At 49.2% G+C, this 13,420-nt stretch overlaps 6 protein-coding genes across 6 annotated transcripts; 3 read left to right on the top strand and 3 right to left on the bottom strand.

Annotated features, from left to right (window-relative positions):
- Positions 1-522: 522 nt before the first annotated feature.
- On the top strand, positions 523-2,465 carry FOBCDRAFT_270702 (PLC-like phosphodiesterase; the record flags this gene model as incomplete). The annotated part of the gene is made up of 2 exons (XM_031175684.3): positions 523-1,915; positions 1,969-2,465. The coding sequence occupies 2 exons, from the start codon at positions 523-525 to the stop codon at positions 2,463-2,465; spliced, it is 1,890 nt and encodes a 629-aa protein (XP_031046817.3).
- A 289-nt stretch (positions 2,466-2,754) lies between these two features.
- Positions 2,755-3,993, bottom strand: FOBCDRAFT_258130 (uncharacterized protein). Its single transcript, XM_031175683.3, has 5 exons — positions 3,759-3,993; positions 3,630-3,707; positions 3,511-3,579; positions 3,322-3,462; positions 2,755-3,270 (listed from the first exon to the last, which is right to left on the bottom strand). Exons 1-5 carry the CDS (start codon positions 3,786-3,788, stop codon positions 2,854-2,856), a joined length of 735 nt encoding a protein of 244 aa, XP_031046816.2. The 5' UTR covers positions 3,789-3,993; the 3' UTR covers positions 2,755-2,853.
- Positions 3,994-5,848: 1,855 nt separating this feature from the next.
- On the bottom strand, positions 5,849-7,906 carry FOBCDRAFT_198307 (uncharacterized protein; the record flags this gene model as incomplete). Its single annotated transcript, XM_031175678.2, has 1 exon — positions 5,849-7,906. One exon carries the CDS (start codon positions 7,904-7,906, stop codon positions 5,849-5,851), a length of 2,058 nt encoding a protein of 685 aa, XP_031046811.2.
- Positions 7,907-8,104: 198 nt separating this feature from the next.
- FOBCDRAFT_217102 (uncharacterized protein) lies at positions 8,105-9,118 on the top strand. Its single transcript, XM_059609474.1, has 2 exons — positions 8,105-8,576; positions 8,624-9,118. Exons 1-2 carry the CDS (start codon positions 8,269-8,271, stop codon positions 8,742-8,744), a joined length of 429 nt encoding a protein of 142 aa, XP_059466925.1. The 5' UTR covers positions 8,105-8,268; the 3' UTR covers positions 8,745-9,118.
- A 499-nt stretch (positions 9,119-9,617) lies between these two features.
- FOBCDRAFT_217098 (Isoprenylcysteine carboxyl methyltransferase family-domain-containing protein) lies at positions 9,618-10,932 on the top strand. The gene is made up of 2 exons (XM_031175677.3): positions 9,618-9,787; positions 9,886-10,932. Exon 2 carries the CDS (start codon positions 9,892-9,894, stop codon positions 10,738-10,740), a length of 849 nt encoding a protein of 282 aa, XP_031046810.2. The 5' UTR covers positions 9,618-9,787; positions 9,886-9,891; the 3' UTR covers positions 10,741-10,932.
- Positions 10,933-10,966: 34 nt separating this feature from the next.
- On the bottom strand, positions 10,967-13,134 carry FOBCDRAFT_217096 (MBOAT, membrane-bound O-acyltransferase family-domain-containing protein). The gene is made up of 4 exons (XM_031175673.3): positions 12,567-13,134; positions 12,465-12,505; positions 11,396-12,404; positions 10,967-11,348 (listed from the first exon to the last, which is right to left on the bottom strand). Exons 1-4 carry the CDS (start codon positions 12,838-12,840, stop codon positions 11,128-11,130), a joined length of 1,545 nt encoding a protein of 514 aa, XP_031046806.2. The 5' UTR covers positions 12,841-13,134; the 3' UTR covers positions 10,967-11,127.
- Positions 13,135-13,420: the final 286 nt, after the last annotated feature.

Raw genomic sequence — 13,420 nt, 5'->3', positions numbered from 1 at the left:
CATTTCCTTGAAACGCGTCATGGTTGTGTTGTCTGGTGGAGTCAGAACAGGGGCTTTTAGGGGTCTTGGAGTCTTTATAGCGGGTCTAGGTAGCGCTGAAGCTGAAGCTGTCGTGAGCTGTCTTGGGCCCGAGCTTGAATGTGAGACCATGTGAGATTAAAATGAAGGGAAGAAGAAAAGGGCTTGATAGACCCTGTATCCGTAGAAAAGAAGAAGCCGCCAGGTATTGATCAATTCACTGCTGATCACCTAGATTCTTGTTTTTTGCGGTAACTACCTTAATCAATGTTCTGAGTCTAGAACATGCAGGGCCCAGTTACAGCTGGAGACGCCAGTGAAAGCCAAGTTTTGGCTCTGGGTCAAGGTCAAGGTCAGACTCAACGACAGCGAATAACTTCACGAATCCAACATCACTTGATTGCCCTCTCTTTTCTCCGCTCTCTCCGCTCTCTCACCTCTTCAAAATCTGGAAAACATAAGAACTCACATCGAAATAATCATCACAAAACCAGAAACAGAAACATGGCTCATGAGCTCAAAGCTGGCGGAGGTGCCAGCGAAGTCACTCGCTCCCTCTCCAACGTCGACCCCATCATCAGCGGCCAACTCGTCAAGCTATTCCAGTCTCTGGCCGATAGAGAAGACAAGACCTGGAGCAAGGAGAGACTTACCTCCTTCATCAGAGATGTTCAACAAGATAACTCTTCACCCGCTGTCCAAGAACTTCTCGCCAGAGACCACCTCGATCTGGATGGCTTCATGGCCTGGATGACGTCGTCTCATGCAGCTGCTACAACCCCGCCTAAACCCCAAGATCTCTCATATCCCCTTGCTTCCTACTTCATCAGCTCCAGCCACAACACCTATCTCACCGGAAACCAACTCTCGAGTGACAGTTCGACCAGGCCTTATACCGAAACTCTGCTGCGGGGTGGGCGCTGTATCGAGATCGATGTTTGGGATGGCGATGAGTCTGATCCTGAGGGCACGAGTAGTCCTTCCAGCAGCGATGAGGAGAGAGGTGTGAAAAAGGTTGTAAAGAAGACAAAGAAGAGAAGCACTTTTGGAAAGCTCAAAGAGAAGCTCGCAAAGACGAGTCTTCGTGATAAGGATGAGTCCTCCGACCCCGCCTCCGGCCAACAGCCCGCTCCCGACGCCGATCCCGAGTCTACGGAGCCCGAAGCCGCTGTCGTTGAGCCCCGTGTGCTCCACGGCTACACCCTCACCAAGGAGATTTCCTTCCGGGCTGTCTGTGAGGCCATTCGTGAGAGCGCCTTTGTCGTTAGCGACTTGCCCGTCATCGTCTCTCTTGAAGTCCACTGCAAACAGGACCAGCAACTTGCCATGGTCCGCATTATGAAGGAAGTCTGGGGCGATCTTCTCGTCCCTGAGCCCGAGAACGAACCTGATGCTCTACCCAGCCCAGATGAGCTGCGTCGAAAGCTCATCGTCAAGGTCAAGTATGTACCACCTGGTGCAGATGCCACTCAAGAGGAGAGTGAGGAGGAGGACAGGGCGCCAGCCCCTGGTGCCCAGGCTGGTGATGCTCCACCAAAGAAGCCGGCAAAGATTATACAGGAGCTGAGTCGTATGGGGTTCCATGCGCGAGGTGTGTCTTTCAAGAGCTTGACACAGCCAGAAGCTGGCATGCCCACACACATCTTTTCCCTGTCTGAGAAGAAGGTCATTGATGTGCACGAGAAGCAAGCATCTGATCTGTTCAACCACAATCGACACTTCCTCATGAGAACTTATCCTTGGGGCCTGCGAATAGGATCATCCAATCTCGACCCTTCTGTTTTCTGGCGCAAGGGTATTCAGATCGTTGCGCTCAACTGGCAGCGGTGGGATGAGGGCATGATGCTTAACGAAGGCATGTTTGCTGGAACAGGAGGATATGTCCTCAAACCTCAAGGTACATACTCATTCTAAGTCATCTCACGAACCATTCATCTAACTTCTTTTTAGGCTATCGTCCCAATCGCAACGACGAAGAAACCGAAAACACCATCATCCGGAAATCGCTCCATCTCACAATCACAGTCCTCGCCGCTCAAAACATTCCCCTCCCACCAGGCGACACCTCTACCAGAGGCTTTGAGCCCTACGTCAAAGTCGAGCTTCACGTCGAAGGACCTGATGAATTCCACGGCGGCCCTGTCCCTAATGAAGGACACGAACGCGAGGGTGAATACAAGGCCCGCACGAAGACACACCGTGGCAACATGGTTGACTTTGCTGGTGAACGTCTCGAATTCCCCCCTGTGCCTCATGTCGTCGATGAACTCTCATGGGTGCGATTTACAGTGCGTGATGATGAGATTGGGAGGGATGATTTGGCGGCGTGGGCTTGTATGAGGCTTGATAGGCTGGGTAATGGGTACCGGTTTGTGCATCTCATGGATTGTGAGGGTCGCATCACGGATGGTGCGATTTTCATCAAGGTTGATAAGAAGTTGGTTTAGCTGGGATTTAGTGGCATGGCGATGATGTGATATTGTATTCTATTTGTCTGGCATATGCATACAATGAGAGCGTTGTTCACAAAGGATACTATTGCTTATTTAATTTGAACCAACAGCTAGACCCGAAGAGACCTGACGTGTCAGTGTCGCCCAAGTGTCTAGATAGCGACGGACGCTATATGATTGAAATGGCAGACATTGACATTGCCTCATCTTTTGATTTTGAGATGGCTCATAAACGGGATCTTATAAATGAATTCTTCACGAAAAGTCAGGCTGAAAACATATATAGGCACAAATGAAATTCAATTCAGGAGCGAGGAATGTATCATCTCGTTCAATAAGTAGCTAACACTAATACGCTAGAACCTCTCTCAAACAATCATACTTAGTAGTCGTTGTCACCACTGTTCTTGTTTCCCCTGAGCTTGTCCTCAACCTTGTCCTTGACCTTGTCGAGGAAACCACCTGATCGGCTGTTGTCGTTGTCATTGTCACGGCCAGATCCGTATGTGTTGCTGGAGCCATAAGAATCGTTGTCCTTGTTGCTGGAGCCATAGGAGTCATTGTTTCCAGAGCCGTAGCTGTCGTTGTTGCTAGAGCCGTATGTGTTGCTGGTACCGTAAGAGTCGCTGCTCTTGTTGCCGGAACCGTAGGAGTCGTTGTTGCTAGATCCATAAGAGTTGTCGTTATCATTGTCACGGCGGCTGGAGCCGTAAGAGTCATTGTTGCTGGAGCCATAAGAATCGTTGTCCTTGTTGCTGGAGCCGTAGGTTGTGTCATCATTGTCGCGACGGCTGGAGCCCTGATATTCATGTTAGTTATGAAGGTTTGCTTGGTATAATGATTCACATACGTAGCTGTCGTTGCCGCCGCTTAGACCAGAGTTACCGGACGAGCCATAAGAGTTGTCGTTGTCATTGTCACGGCGGCTGGAGCCGTAAGAGTCATTGTTGCTGGAGCCATAAGAATCGTTGTTGTCGCGGCCAGATGAGCCCTGAGCTGTGTTAGTATGTGCGAGTATAAAGGACTAGTATGCACTCACGTAGCTGCTGCTGTTGTTGTTGCCAGAGCCATAAGAGTTGTCGTTGTCGTTGTCACGACGGCTGGAGCCCTGTTACGTGTGAGTGAGCGTTGATAGGAAAGCTTATAATGAGAACGTACGTAGCTGTTGTCGTTGTCGTTGTCACGGTTGGACGAACCGTAGCTGTTGTCGTTGTCGTTGTCGCGGCGGCTGGAGCCCTGAGAGACAGTTAGCTTCATGAGAGGGTAGATAGAGCTGAGAGAACATACGTAGCTGTTGTCACCGTAGCTGTCAGACATATTGATTATTGGGGGGTTTTGGTTTGAGAGAGAATAGATAGTTGGTGACGTAGATAGATAGATTGTGCAATGGTATGAATGGAAAATAATCCGAACATGAGAGGGCAAGCTTCTGTTTAATACCTATGTGAGAGAAGCTCCCTCCCTCCCCCTCCAAGCTAACTCAGAGCTCCCCATCTTCATCATGTGGATCGGCAAGCTCCCCCTCCTCCATCACAGGGAGGAATGACGTGCCGCTGTTCCATCGTGGCATGGACCTTGTCTTAGAAAGCTGAAGCTGCATAGACTAGTTAGCAGAATGTTTTAGCTTCGGAACACCCCATGTACTGTAAGTACCCTGCAACCTGCGAGACTTGATAGATGGGTATCAGAATCTTGAGACGATGTGATCATGTCCCACAAGGAACGCGCGTTGGCTGAGCTACATGCTGTAACTATCGTACTATGAGGTACATGTACCCAGCCCAAAGCTAAGTTTAGCCTGGGAATTTGAAGCCAGTGATCAAATTCTTGAGACGCCTTGTAACCCGAATGTCCTTGGAATAATCTCTCTGTGATAGACCCTGCCAAGAAATCGAACGTAGATACCTCTCACGATACTTGGTCCCTTGATACCCCTCCAACCCCTCTATCACTCTGTACTATATTTACTTTTGGGTAAAAACCTGTTGTTTGTGCATTGCTGAGCCAGTGAGTGCAACATTCCCACGAATCAGCCTCTTCTGCAAGCAATTGACACGATCAGCCAGTCTCAGCTTGTCTTGTCCGGTGTCGTCATGTTTCTTGTCTGTGATGAGATAGCTCAGGCAAGGTACGTATTGAAGCCTCTCAGGCCATTGACCTGCCTGAAAGACGCATTAGCCTTGATCTAACAGGGAAACGCTAGGCCAAACAAGCAATGAACGGACCTCCCGCGACCCAGCTTTGCAGGGTCCCAGAACCTGGACGAGCTGACCTGTAGGCTCCACGGACTGTGGCTATGCCAGCTCTGAGCTGTATCGGTACCAAGCTATCGGCATCGAGAACCAAGTTGCGGTCTAGCAAGAAGAGTCCAGATCTTCAGGGCCCGGATGATCGACTCAGATCAAAGCCGAGGAGCAACGGACATGAACTTTGGCCTGAAGCTTCGCGACGCTTGAGAGGAGGAAAAATCGGCATCAGAGGATGAAATTGCCTGAGTGACATTCCCTCCCCTCATTTGCCAAGACGGGGTCTAAGTCAAGATCGCGCTCGGAATCGGGCCTAGCAACCTTGTCTTGACTCCCCCACTCAAGTTCCAGAACAACTGCTCACTCTTGATAGTGAGAGAATAGGTACTGTAGCAATAGCAACCCCGCTTCACCAGGACCCTTGCCTTGGCAATTGATCGTGCATTCCCAGATTTTCATATCTATTAAGGTCGTATTATCTTACAAGAGCCGGTTATAACTTGCAATCTTTGTCCTCAAACAAGTTCACGAGTGTATGAGTTGGTGGCAGGCCAACACGCCTCGCTGTTCGGTATTCCTCAGACCACCACACCAACAAAAGATATCCAAGCTAAGTCAAACTTCTGGGCATCCAGTTCGTGCCCTGTCCAATACTCTGTCTCCCCACGTGTGGTGATTGCCCGTTCTCAGCAAACTATCGTCGCCCGGCGTGTCCGGCTTCTTCAACGGAGACACACCCAATTCCTAGTAGATCTCGATCTGCTTCGAGCACAAATCGCCTATTGAGGCTAGATACTCAAGCACAAATGACACAATTGCATCGAGAGCTCGCGGCAACAAGCCCAACACCTGTAACGCCCACATGCGCCTGCGGGGTTTCCCACGACAGCCAGATGATCAGCCCAACGACCCGAAACCCCTTGAAATGTTTCACAACGTCACCATTCCAGGGCGTAACTATAGTTGCAAATAACTGCCGCTTGAGTTACTTTATTACATCTTTAAGGCAACGTGCAACAAGCTTGTCTTTGACTTTGCGGCAAGCATACACTGTCTGGCCCGGCAAGGTCAAGAATTCATCCAGAACAGTGCATGCACACTATGGCAACATTGTGCCGAGGGATGTCATCTTCACAGATGGCTAGATCTGTCAGGCCCAGGAAGCGCGCCGCTCATCATGGCAGGTTCCGCGCTTACACCGAGAATCAGTGTTCGACCTCCTCGAGTTCCCCACCAAGCTACCCCAATAGCTGCTCGTTCCACGTCTAGCTCTCCACTAACGAGAATCTGCAAGAACCGTTGCTTGACCGGTTCCCTTAGTACGGGATCCTCAATTTCATTCATGGCTTGAGCAGCAATCGTGAACCATTCTTCCACCAGAGGAAGAGGTAGATATGGGAGTGAATCAACTAGAGCTAAAGCAAGTGAACTCTGCTGAGAATGACGCTCCTCCTGAGTCTCTTCCATCGCAGCTTGTGCGACGATATCTGCTGTTGGTGGCAGCAGACTCGTCGACGCCGTGGAAATTGAAGCTCGAAGCATCTCTAGAAGTGTCTCCGATAGCTGCGGCTCCAGCTCTGCGATGGGGAAGGGAGGTGATACAATCTGCATCACAGTCTTGAAGGCCACTCTGAATTGACGGGATGAGATATGCTGCGGGAATGAATTGAACAGCAGAGCGATATAGAAAGGTGTAAGTTCGATGGTGAGAGAGCTATGTTGAGGGCAAGATATGGTTGATAGAATGGCGCTGTGTGCGGATTCGAAGATCTCAACCATATTTTGTGTCGTAGGTCCTTCATGAGAAATGTATGCAATCGCTGGTTTGATTATTAGAGCGTCGCATGCATCAGTTGGCAGACTAAGTGGTAAGTGTTCAGAGAGATTAAGGTAGAATAGGTCCAATGTTCTTTGCAGATATGTAGTGGATGTCGATGCATCCTCGGAAGGTCGGAATTCCTGGAGGAACCTGTGGCAAGCAGGGGCGCTCCGGGAGATCGAGTCGATCGAAGTGAGATATGTAAAGTTGTAGACCTGGAACGCGCTGTTGCCGTTCCTTGAGGAGATGAAGAAGATGTTGCGTAATATGCGAAGCGACTTTGACGCGATGACAGGAGCAGCCATGTCGTTCAACATGCGCGGGTCAAGAAGACTTCGCGAGACAATCGCCTGCAGAATAGCAACCGTCCCAAACATGAGCTTCCTCAGCAAGTTCCATAGAACTGGCCAGGTGCTTGCAATGGTCTCCTGAGTGAGCACATTACCCTCAAGCGCTGGATCTATGTCGCTCAAACGATTCAACCGCCACATATCCAACACCTGGCTGCTAAAGGCAAGAAGAGCGTCTTGCGCGGCAATCACGGCCTGTGTGTCTGTGGCCTGTTGAACAGCGTACCCAGCAAGCTTCGCCAACGGCCCCATGTTGGCTAGAGTAGGTCGCCTATCCAGTTCTTGAATGAATCGAAACGAGGGCGTATTTGGTGACCACGCGAGGAGATGATTTGGTGATTCGACAACCTCGGAGCTGACTGCCGCCAAGAACTGGCCGTGGCCGAAGCCCTCCTCAGCTGTCACCGTCCATACAATAAGAGGCAACAGCGCATTGCAGTTGATGAGGCTTCGATGGAAGTCAGACAGCAACGGAAAGGCGAAGTTAAGTGCCATGACAACCGATGCGCCTGCGACCGGACCATCCTCGTCGCGACTCTCGAGTGCCAGATTTGCCGCCATCACTACCGCCTCTTCAAGAGTATTCCTCATGCCACGCGACAAAGATTGCCGATTGCTGGACTCCATTCCCATAAGAACACCAGTCAGAACCAGAAGATGCTGCCATCGCCTCGATCGGTCGTCCGCTCCTTTGACGACAGCGCGCGTCCATTCTTCGCAGCTCAATCCACCGCCCTCATGGGGTTCTTTCCGATCGCGATAAGCGACTTCATAGTTATGGATGCGCGCGGCCGCAGTATTGTATATGCTGATAACTCGAACCGAAGTGCGAATGCCGCCTGGCTGGAACCATATCGCAGGGGCCGTTAACAATTGCGACGTGAGAAGGCCGAGATTTAGAGGGTTTGTGAGCTCGGTGAGGAGATGTGTTGTCGACCCGATGATCTGCTCGGTCTTTGCAGCATCGTGGACGTCCGGGTAATGCTGCAGAACTGTTCTGAGGAGTCTATCGGAAGACATATCGACGCATTCGGTCTGTATGGCGAATGGAAGGAAATTGTCGATAGAGATTTGATGGAGGATCTAAGTTGACAATTCCGAGGTCGCGGTTGCGGCTGCGCATGCCGACTTCACGGGCTTTTGCCGAGGCCTGGATGACGTTCCGGGGGCACTTTCAGCTCCATCAGAACCTCCCTTGCACCCCTGTCCCCTGTCACTGCTAATTCCAACACCCCATAATCATAGTCATATCAATCCTATTCTCAACGACACCGCAAGAATCGGCGAAGTTGAGAGCTGTTGCAGCCTCCATGATGGCAGGGTATATTCAGATTGAGTTCCATCCTTCTTGCAAGCAAAGCGCTAATCAATACAAACGATAGATGGCCCTGCCAAATACTCCTCCACCAGACTATCAAACGCCGCGCTTCCCGTCATTGAACGTCCAGACTCTATATGACACCACTGCAGACAAACAATTTACCCTCTACTATGTCTTAGATGTTTGGCGATTTACTTTACTGTGGACGCTCATTATATATGCATGCTTCCACATGGGGGCAGTTCTGATCGCCATGTTTACCCACGGTTGGAAGAAGTCGTCTTGGAGATATCTATGGGCAGTACCTGTCATCTATCTCGTTATTGCTGGGCTTGAGGCTGTCATGGCCGGGAGTATTGTTGGCTTAGTGTAAGTCTTGTTGGTCTTGCAAACTACCTTGGCTAAAGAATTATAAGGTTGGGAGCTGTTTACTCTGCTGGATACTACGAGATGAACACCTGGATTCCTTGTACCTGGGGGTTCATCAACGTATTGGTACTCATTATTTCCTCTTTCTCAATCCAAGGCGGACTTTGAGGAGGGACTACCAATTACAAAATACTCTATCTTCGGCTGGAGACCAGCTTCGATCCGTCGCAAACCACCGATACCTTACTACGTCACGAAGGTGGCCATTTTGCGCTTGATTCTCTGCACAAGAAGGGCTACGTTCTAACTTTAGGGCATATGGAAAGGCCACCGATTTCACACTACGTATTTGTCTGAAGGCCAGCCCAAAGTAAGCTGCTTTGACTTCGAATTGCGTTTTGTCGAGTGCGCACTTTGAGCATTGGAACTATGACCATATACCATGTACAGGAGCATTAACCGGTGGAAATCTTCGGAAGAAGTACAGCTTAGGGCATCGGTGCATAGCTTTGTTTACAATATACCCATTGTTGTTTCTAGAAGCAATTCCATGCAAATAGTGTATATCCAACCATGAGCCTTTGAAACTTCAAGACTTAATAAGTGCTACCAGCATAGCTTATCTGTGCATGAAAAGGCGTCTTCCTTCTCCTTTGTGATATCAGCTTCAACGGTCACATTGTCTCAAGCAAACTGACATCTACAAAGTACCCCTCATTCAAAGCTACCTCAAAATCTGGGTTCGAGTCCTGCAGCCTCGAAAATCAGCGCCGATGAGAAGACAAAAACAACCACCAAATAATAAAACGACTTAGAAAATCATCTCAAAGACTGTCAGTGTTATCTGGAACTGGTCCAGTACCTGGTCAAATTTACTTGAGGCCATTTGCGGTGTTTTTACGGCATTAACAGTGTTTTTGATCATGTGCTAGATAGTAGCTTCATGTACCTATGGCTCATCGGTACTTTGACTTCCCGGCCACCCTGGAGCCAACGTTCAGGTGGATAGATCCACTAAGCTCAGATCCTCCCAACTCATGAGCTAAGGCCAACAATCTTGATATTGTTCTCTGCCTCACAATCCAAGACTGCAGACGCCATTCGGGGACGAGGGCCAACACGCCTTCTGAGTAATAACTTTTCATTTCTTTATTTCAGTGCCAAAGACAGCCTTCCGACCCTTTCTCTTTTCACGATTCTTCTCAGAATTTGTACGTTCATCTCGTCATCTAATCTTTCATCAAGCTTTATACCAACCCCTGAAGACCTCATGAGATCACATAGACTATTTTCTGACTTTTCATCAAAGAAAGCCATGTCTGAAACCACGCAAAACGTGGGTGCTAGACCTGTCAACTTCAGCCCTTCAGCTGCTCATCATCGAGCATCGCCTGCTCATCATGACTCCTTCTCCGGCAACACTCGCTCTCTGGACGAACTCATGATCCTGAAGCCCTACTTTGCAGGCCAGCCCAAGTCACTCTCCGGTATCGCTCTTCGAGCTTTCTGCCTCGGTATCACCTTGGCTTGTAGTGCTATCTCCATGGGGGCTATCCTATTTTTGACCTCTAGCCCAGTCTGGCGTGTTCCATTCTTCCTGTTTGCACTCTCAGCTTTTCACTTTCTCGAGTTTTGGACTACGGCTGAGAAGAACACACTCGTGGCCAGCATTGGAAGTTTTCTCTTGACGGCAAACTGGCCAGCATACGCCATCGCCCATTCAGCTGCGTTTATCGAATGTGCCACCATTAACCTTTTCTTCCCTAATCGACACTGGGCACCCTATGGCACCGGTCCTATTCTTCTGCTCCTCGGCCTTGTCATGGTCACCGTCGGACAGTATGTCCGCTCAGTGGCCATGTTGCAAGCTGGAGCCAGTTTCAACCATCATGTTCAGACCAGGAAGAAGGATTCCCACGAGTTGGTGACTTCAGGCATCTACTCAATCTTCCGCCACCCAAGTTACTTTGGATTCTTTTACTGGGGATTGGGAACACAGCTAGTAATGGGCAACGTTCTGTGCTTCTTTGCCTATGCGGCTGTTCTCTGGATGTTCTTCAGCAAGCGAATTAAACACGAGGAGGCCAAGTTGATTGAGTTCTTCCAAGATGATTATGTCCAATATCGAAAGAGAGTGGGAACAAAGATTCCTTTCATCGCTTAGAAGATGTGAGAGAATAGGGGAGCGATCTAGCCACAGGCGCATGTAAATACAGCTAAGACTAGAAATGCTTTTCAGATTACTTGCAATAGGACCATGTCTTGGGGCTACTGTCATAAGGCCTACTAGGCCAAGTTTATGCCTACATTTCATCAACATAAATTTTAGAAAATAGAATCTGACGGTTGAGGTGAATGAATGCCCTCGCACATCGTCATGTTAATGCATCCCTAATGCCAGTCTTCAAGATGGTAAAATCTAGTTTATACGAAGATAGGCGAACGACTTCTTAATAATAATTTATCAAATATCTATCGGGCCAATACGGTAAATATGCTAGCTGAGCAATACCAAACAGTATCCAGAAACTTTGTCCGTAGCCAAGGCACTTTAACTCGATACTGTCGTCATCTGTTTGCTGACACTTCCATACTTTGCTTGCCAGGCGTAGAAGTACATCAGTGCTGCAAAGGGTTGTCCAAATATGGTGAATGATACCCAAAAAATAGTGTTACCGACTATTTTGCCAGTGTGCCCAAGCTTCATGTTTTCAAGAGGCTTGGTCAATGCAATAAGTGGCAGTTGAAGGAACATGCCCAGGAAAGCAACGCCTGCGACCGTCAGTTGTGTAACTATGATTTAGGATATGTAAACTTACCAATAATGTTATGTGTAGGGACACCGACAAGGATCTCGTGAAGAATAGCCGATACCAAGAAGACTACAAAGCTGGCAGCTTGAGGACTCCAACCACGCCCGATCATGGGCATGTACAGATGACGCTTGAAATACGTGTAAACAGGCTTGTTCCACGTGCGCCAGTATGCTCCTAAGCTCTCGCTGTTCCACCAATCGTCATAGAATGACCTGTCGCCAAACCTCAAAACCTCGGCTAGGGCGTTAAGGAACGACTGGAAGAGTGCGAAGAAACCGGCAAGCCAGATGACTAGGGAAATGGTCGAAAGTTTAAGTAGCCGTTCCAGAATAGACATGAGGTCAAGGGAGGCAATCTTGTCGAGCGAGTTTCGAAGGACAGGTGCAGCATACTGAGCACTCGCAACCCACATGAACACACTGAGGCCGAAAATTTCTCCAACTCGCTTGGCCACAAAGACCCATCTGATTTTGTCTGTGCGAGGATACACGGGCTGGTATACGAGTGTGGGTGCCCACCAGAAGTATACCAGGTTGCTGAAGGTGATGTTCTGGGGATACGGGCATTGCGTGTACAGCTCAGGCACCAGTTCGCGTTCTCCTTCCACAGGATGCAGGTAGGCATGCCTCAAGTCACGGTTGGTGAAGGCATATGATGCAGTCTTGAGCCAAACAGCAATGGCATGCATCTCGGTCAAGGTACCAATGAGAGGATGGTGGATCTTGAAGTATACGACCCAAGTGGTGAGAACAAGGGCAAGAGTAATGTTGAAAAGGTGAGCCCATGCGACAACAACCCAGGTCTTATGAAACCTCTTGCGCTCCTGCTCTGAGGGGCCACCAGAAGGTGAATCATTGACACGCTTGAGAGATCCTCGAGCCTGCTGAGCAGCAGCCAGCTCAATCAAGTAGGCGGCGAGGAGATGGCATGGGATGAGGAAGTAAAGGAGTAGACCCAAGTAAATATCTTGACGGCTGTAATCATGACACCTCACGCAGATCAGTACTCCATACTATAGACTGTATTAGCTGGTTGTCGAAGGCATAATTGATGGACGGGAGATGAAGTATACCTTTTGGATGTTCTCAAGCATCAATCGCAAGTTTCCAACAACTGCCAAGCATTAACAACCCAACAGATAACATCATGATGAGGGGCATTGAAGCTTCCATACCAAGCACAATGACCATGAGGTTACGGAACCCAATAAAGCTTGGAGCAGCATCGGAATCGTGACTCAGACATGAAGGCCTCGTCTGTTTGTGGACCGCAGCGACGTGCCTGTACTTCTGGCCAGGCTTCTTTGGGGTTGTCGTCGTGGCAGTTCCGTTACCGTTTCCGTTGGTGCGATTGTTGGGTTTGTTCTGTGTGACGTCGTGGCCGCTGCGCCGGGAGACAGAGGCCGAACCATTCGAGGTTTCTATACTCGTCGCTGTAGCCGAATTCATTTTATAAGAGCCTTGCCTAGACGGCAGACTAATCGCGCAAAAAGTAGAAGCTCAAGAAATTAGGAGAAAGAAAACAAAAGAAAGAATTGAGCAGAGTTGCCGACGGAGATACGACGACCTTGTTAACGTCAAGTTGCTTAGGTGGCGGCGATTGTTACAAGGATGATAAGATACCGAGGGCGCCACTGTCGCACCGAATGAACCACCTACAGCTTCAAGATAGAGCACGTTAAAGAGTTTATCAAACCACAGGAATGTAGGAGATAAAGGGTCGAGAAAAAAAGGAGGTATAAGGGACATTCCAATTAAAAACAATCAATCGACTGAGTTTCTTTCGCAACGGCCACTCTCCTCACTTCCTATCCCATCTCGCCAAGTACATTACCTACTATTATGCAGAACAACCATTTTGGCGCCTCTTCTGGCGGGGCTGTTTGAGCTTTTTCGCTTTGATCATTTTTAGCAGCAGCTCAGGGACTTTTCCAGTGAGGCTAAAGACAATCATCAACGCTAAAGGGGGGGCCCGGGAGCATAACACCCCTGGCTTCCGCTGCATTCTGAGCGTTTTAATGGATCGACG

The sequence above is a fragment of the Fusarium oxysporum genome, chromosome III (genome assembly GCF_013085055.1).
Source record: "Fusarium oxysporum Fo47 chromosome III, complete sequence".
NCBI classification, from domain to species: Eukaryota; Fungi; Ascomycota; class Sordariomycetes; order Hypocreales; family Nectriaceae; genus Fusarium; species Fusarium oxysporum.
Note: the sequence above shows the minus strand (reverse complement) of the source record. Positions and strands in the feature narration are given on the sequence as shown.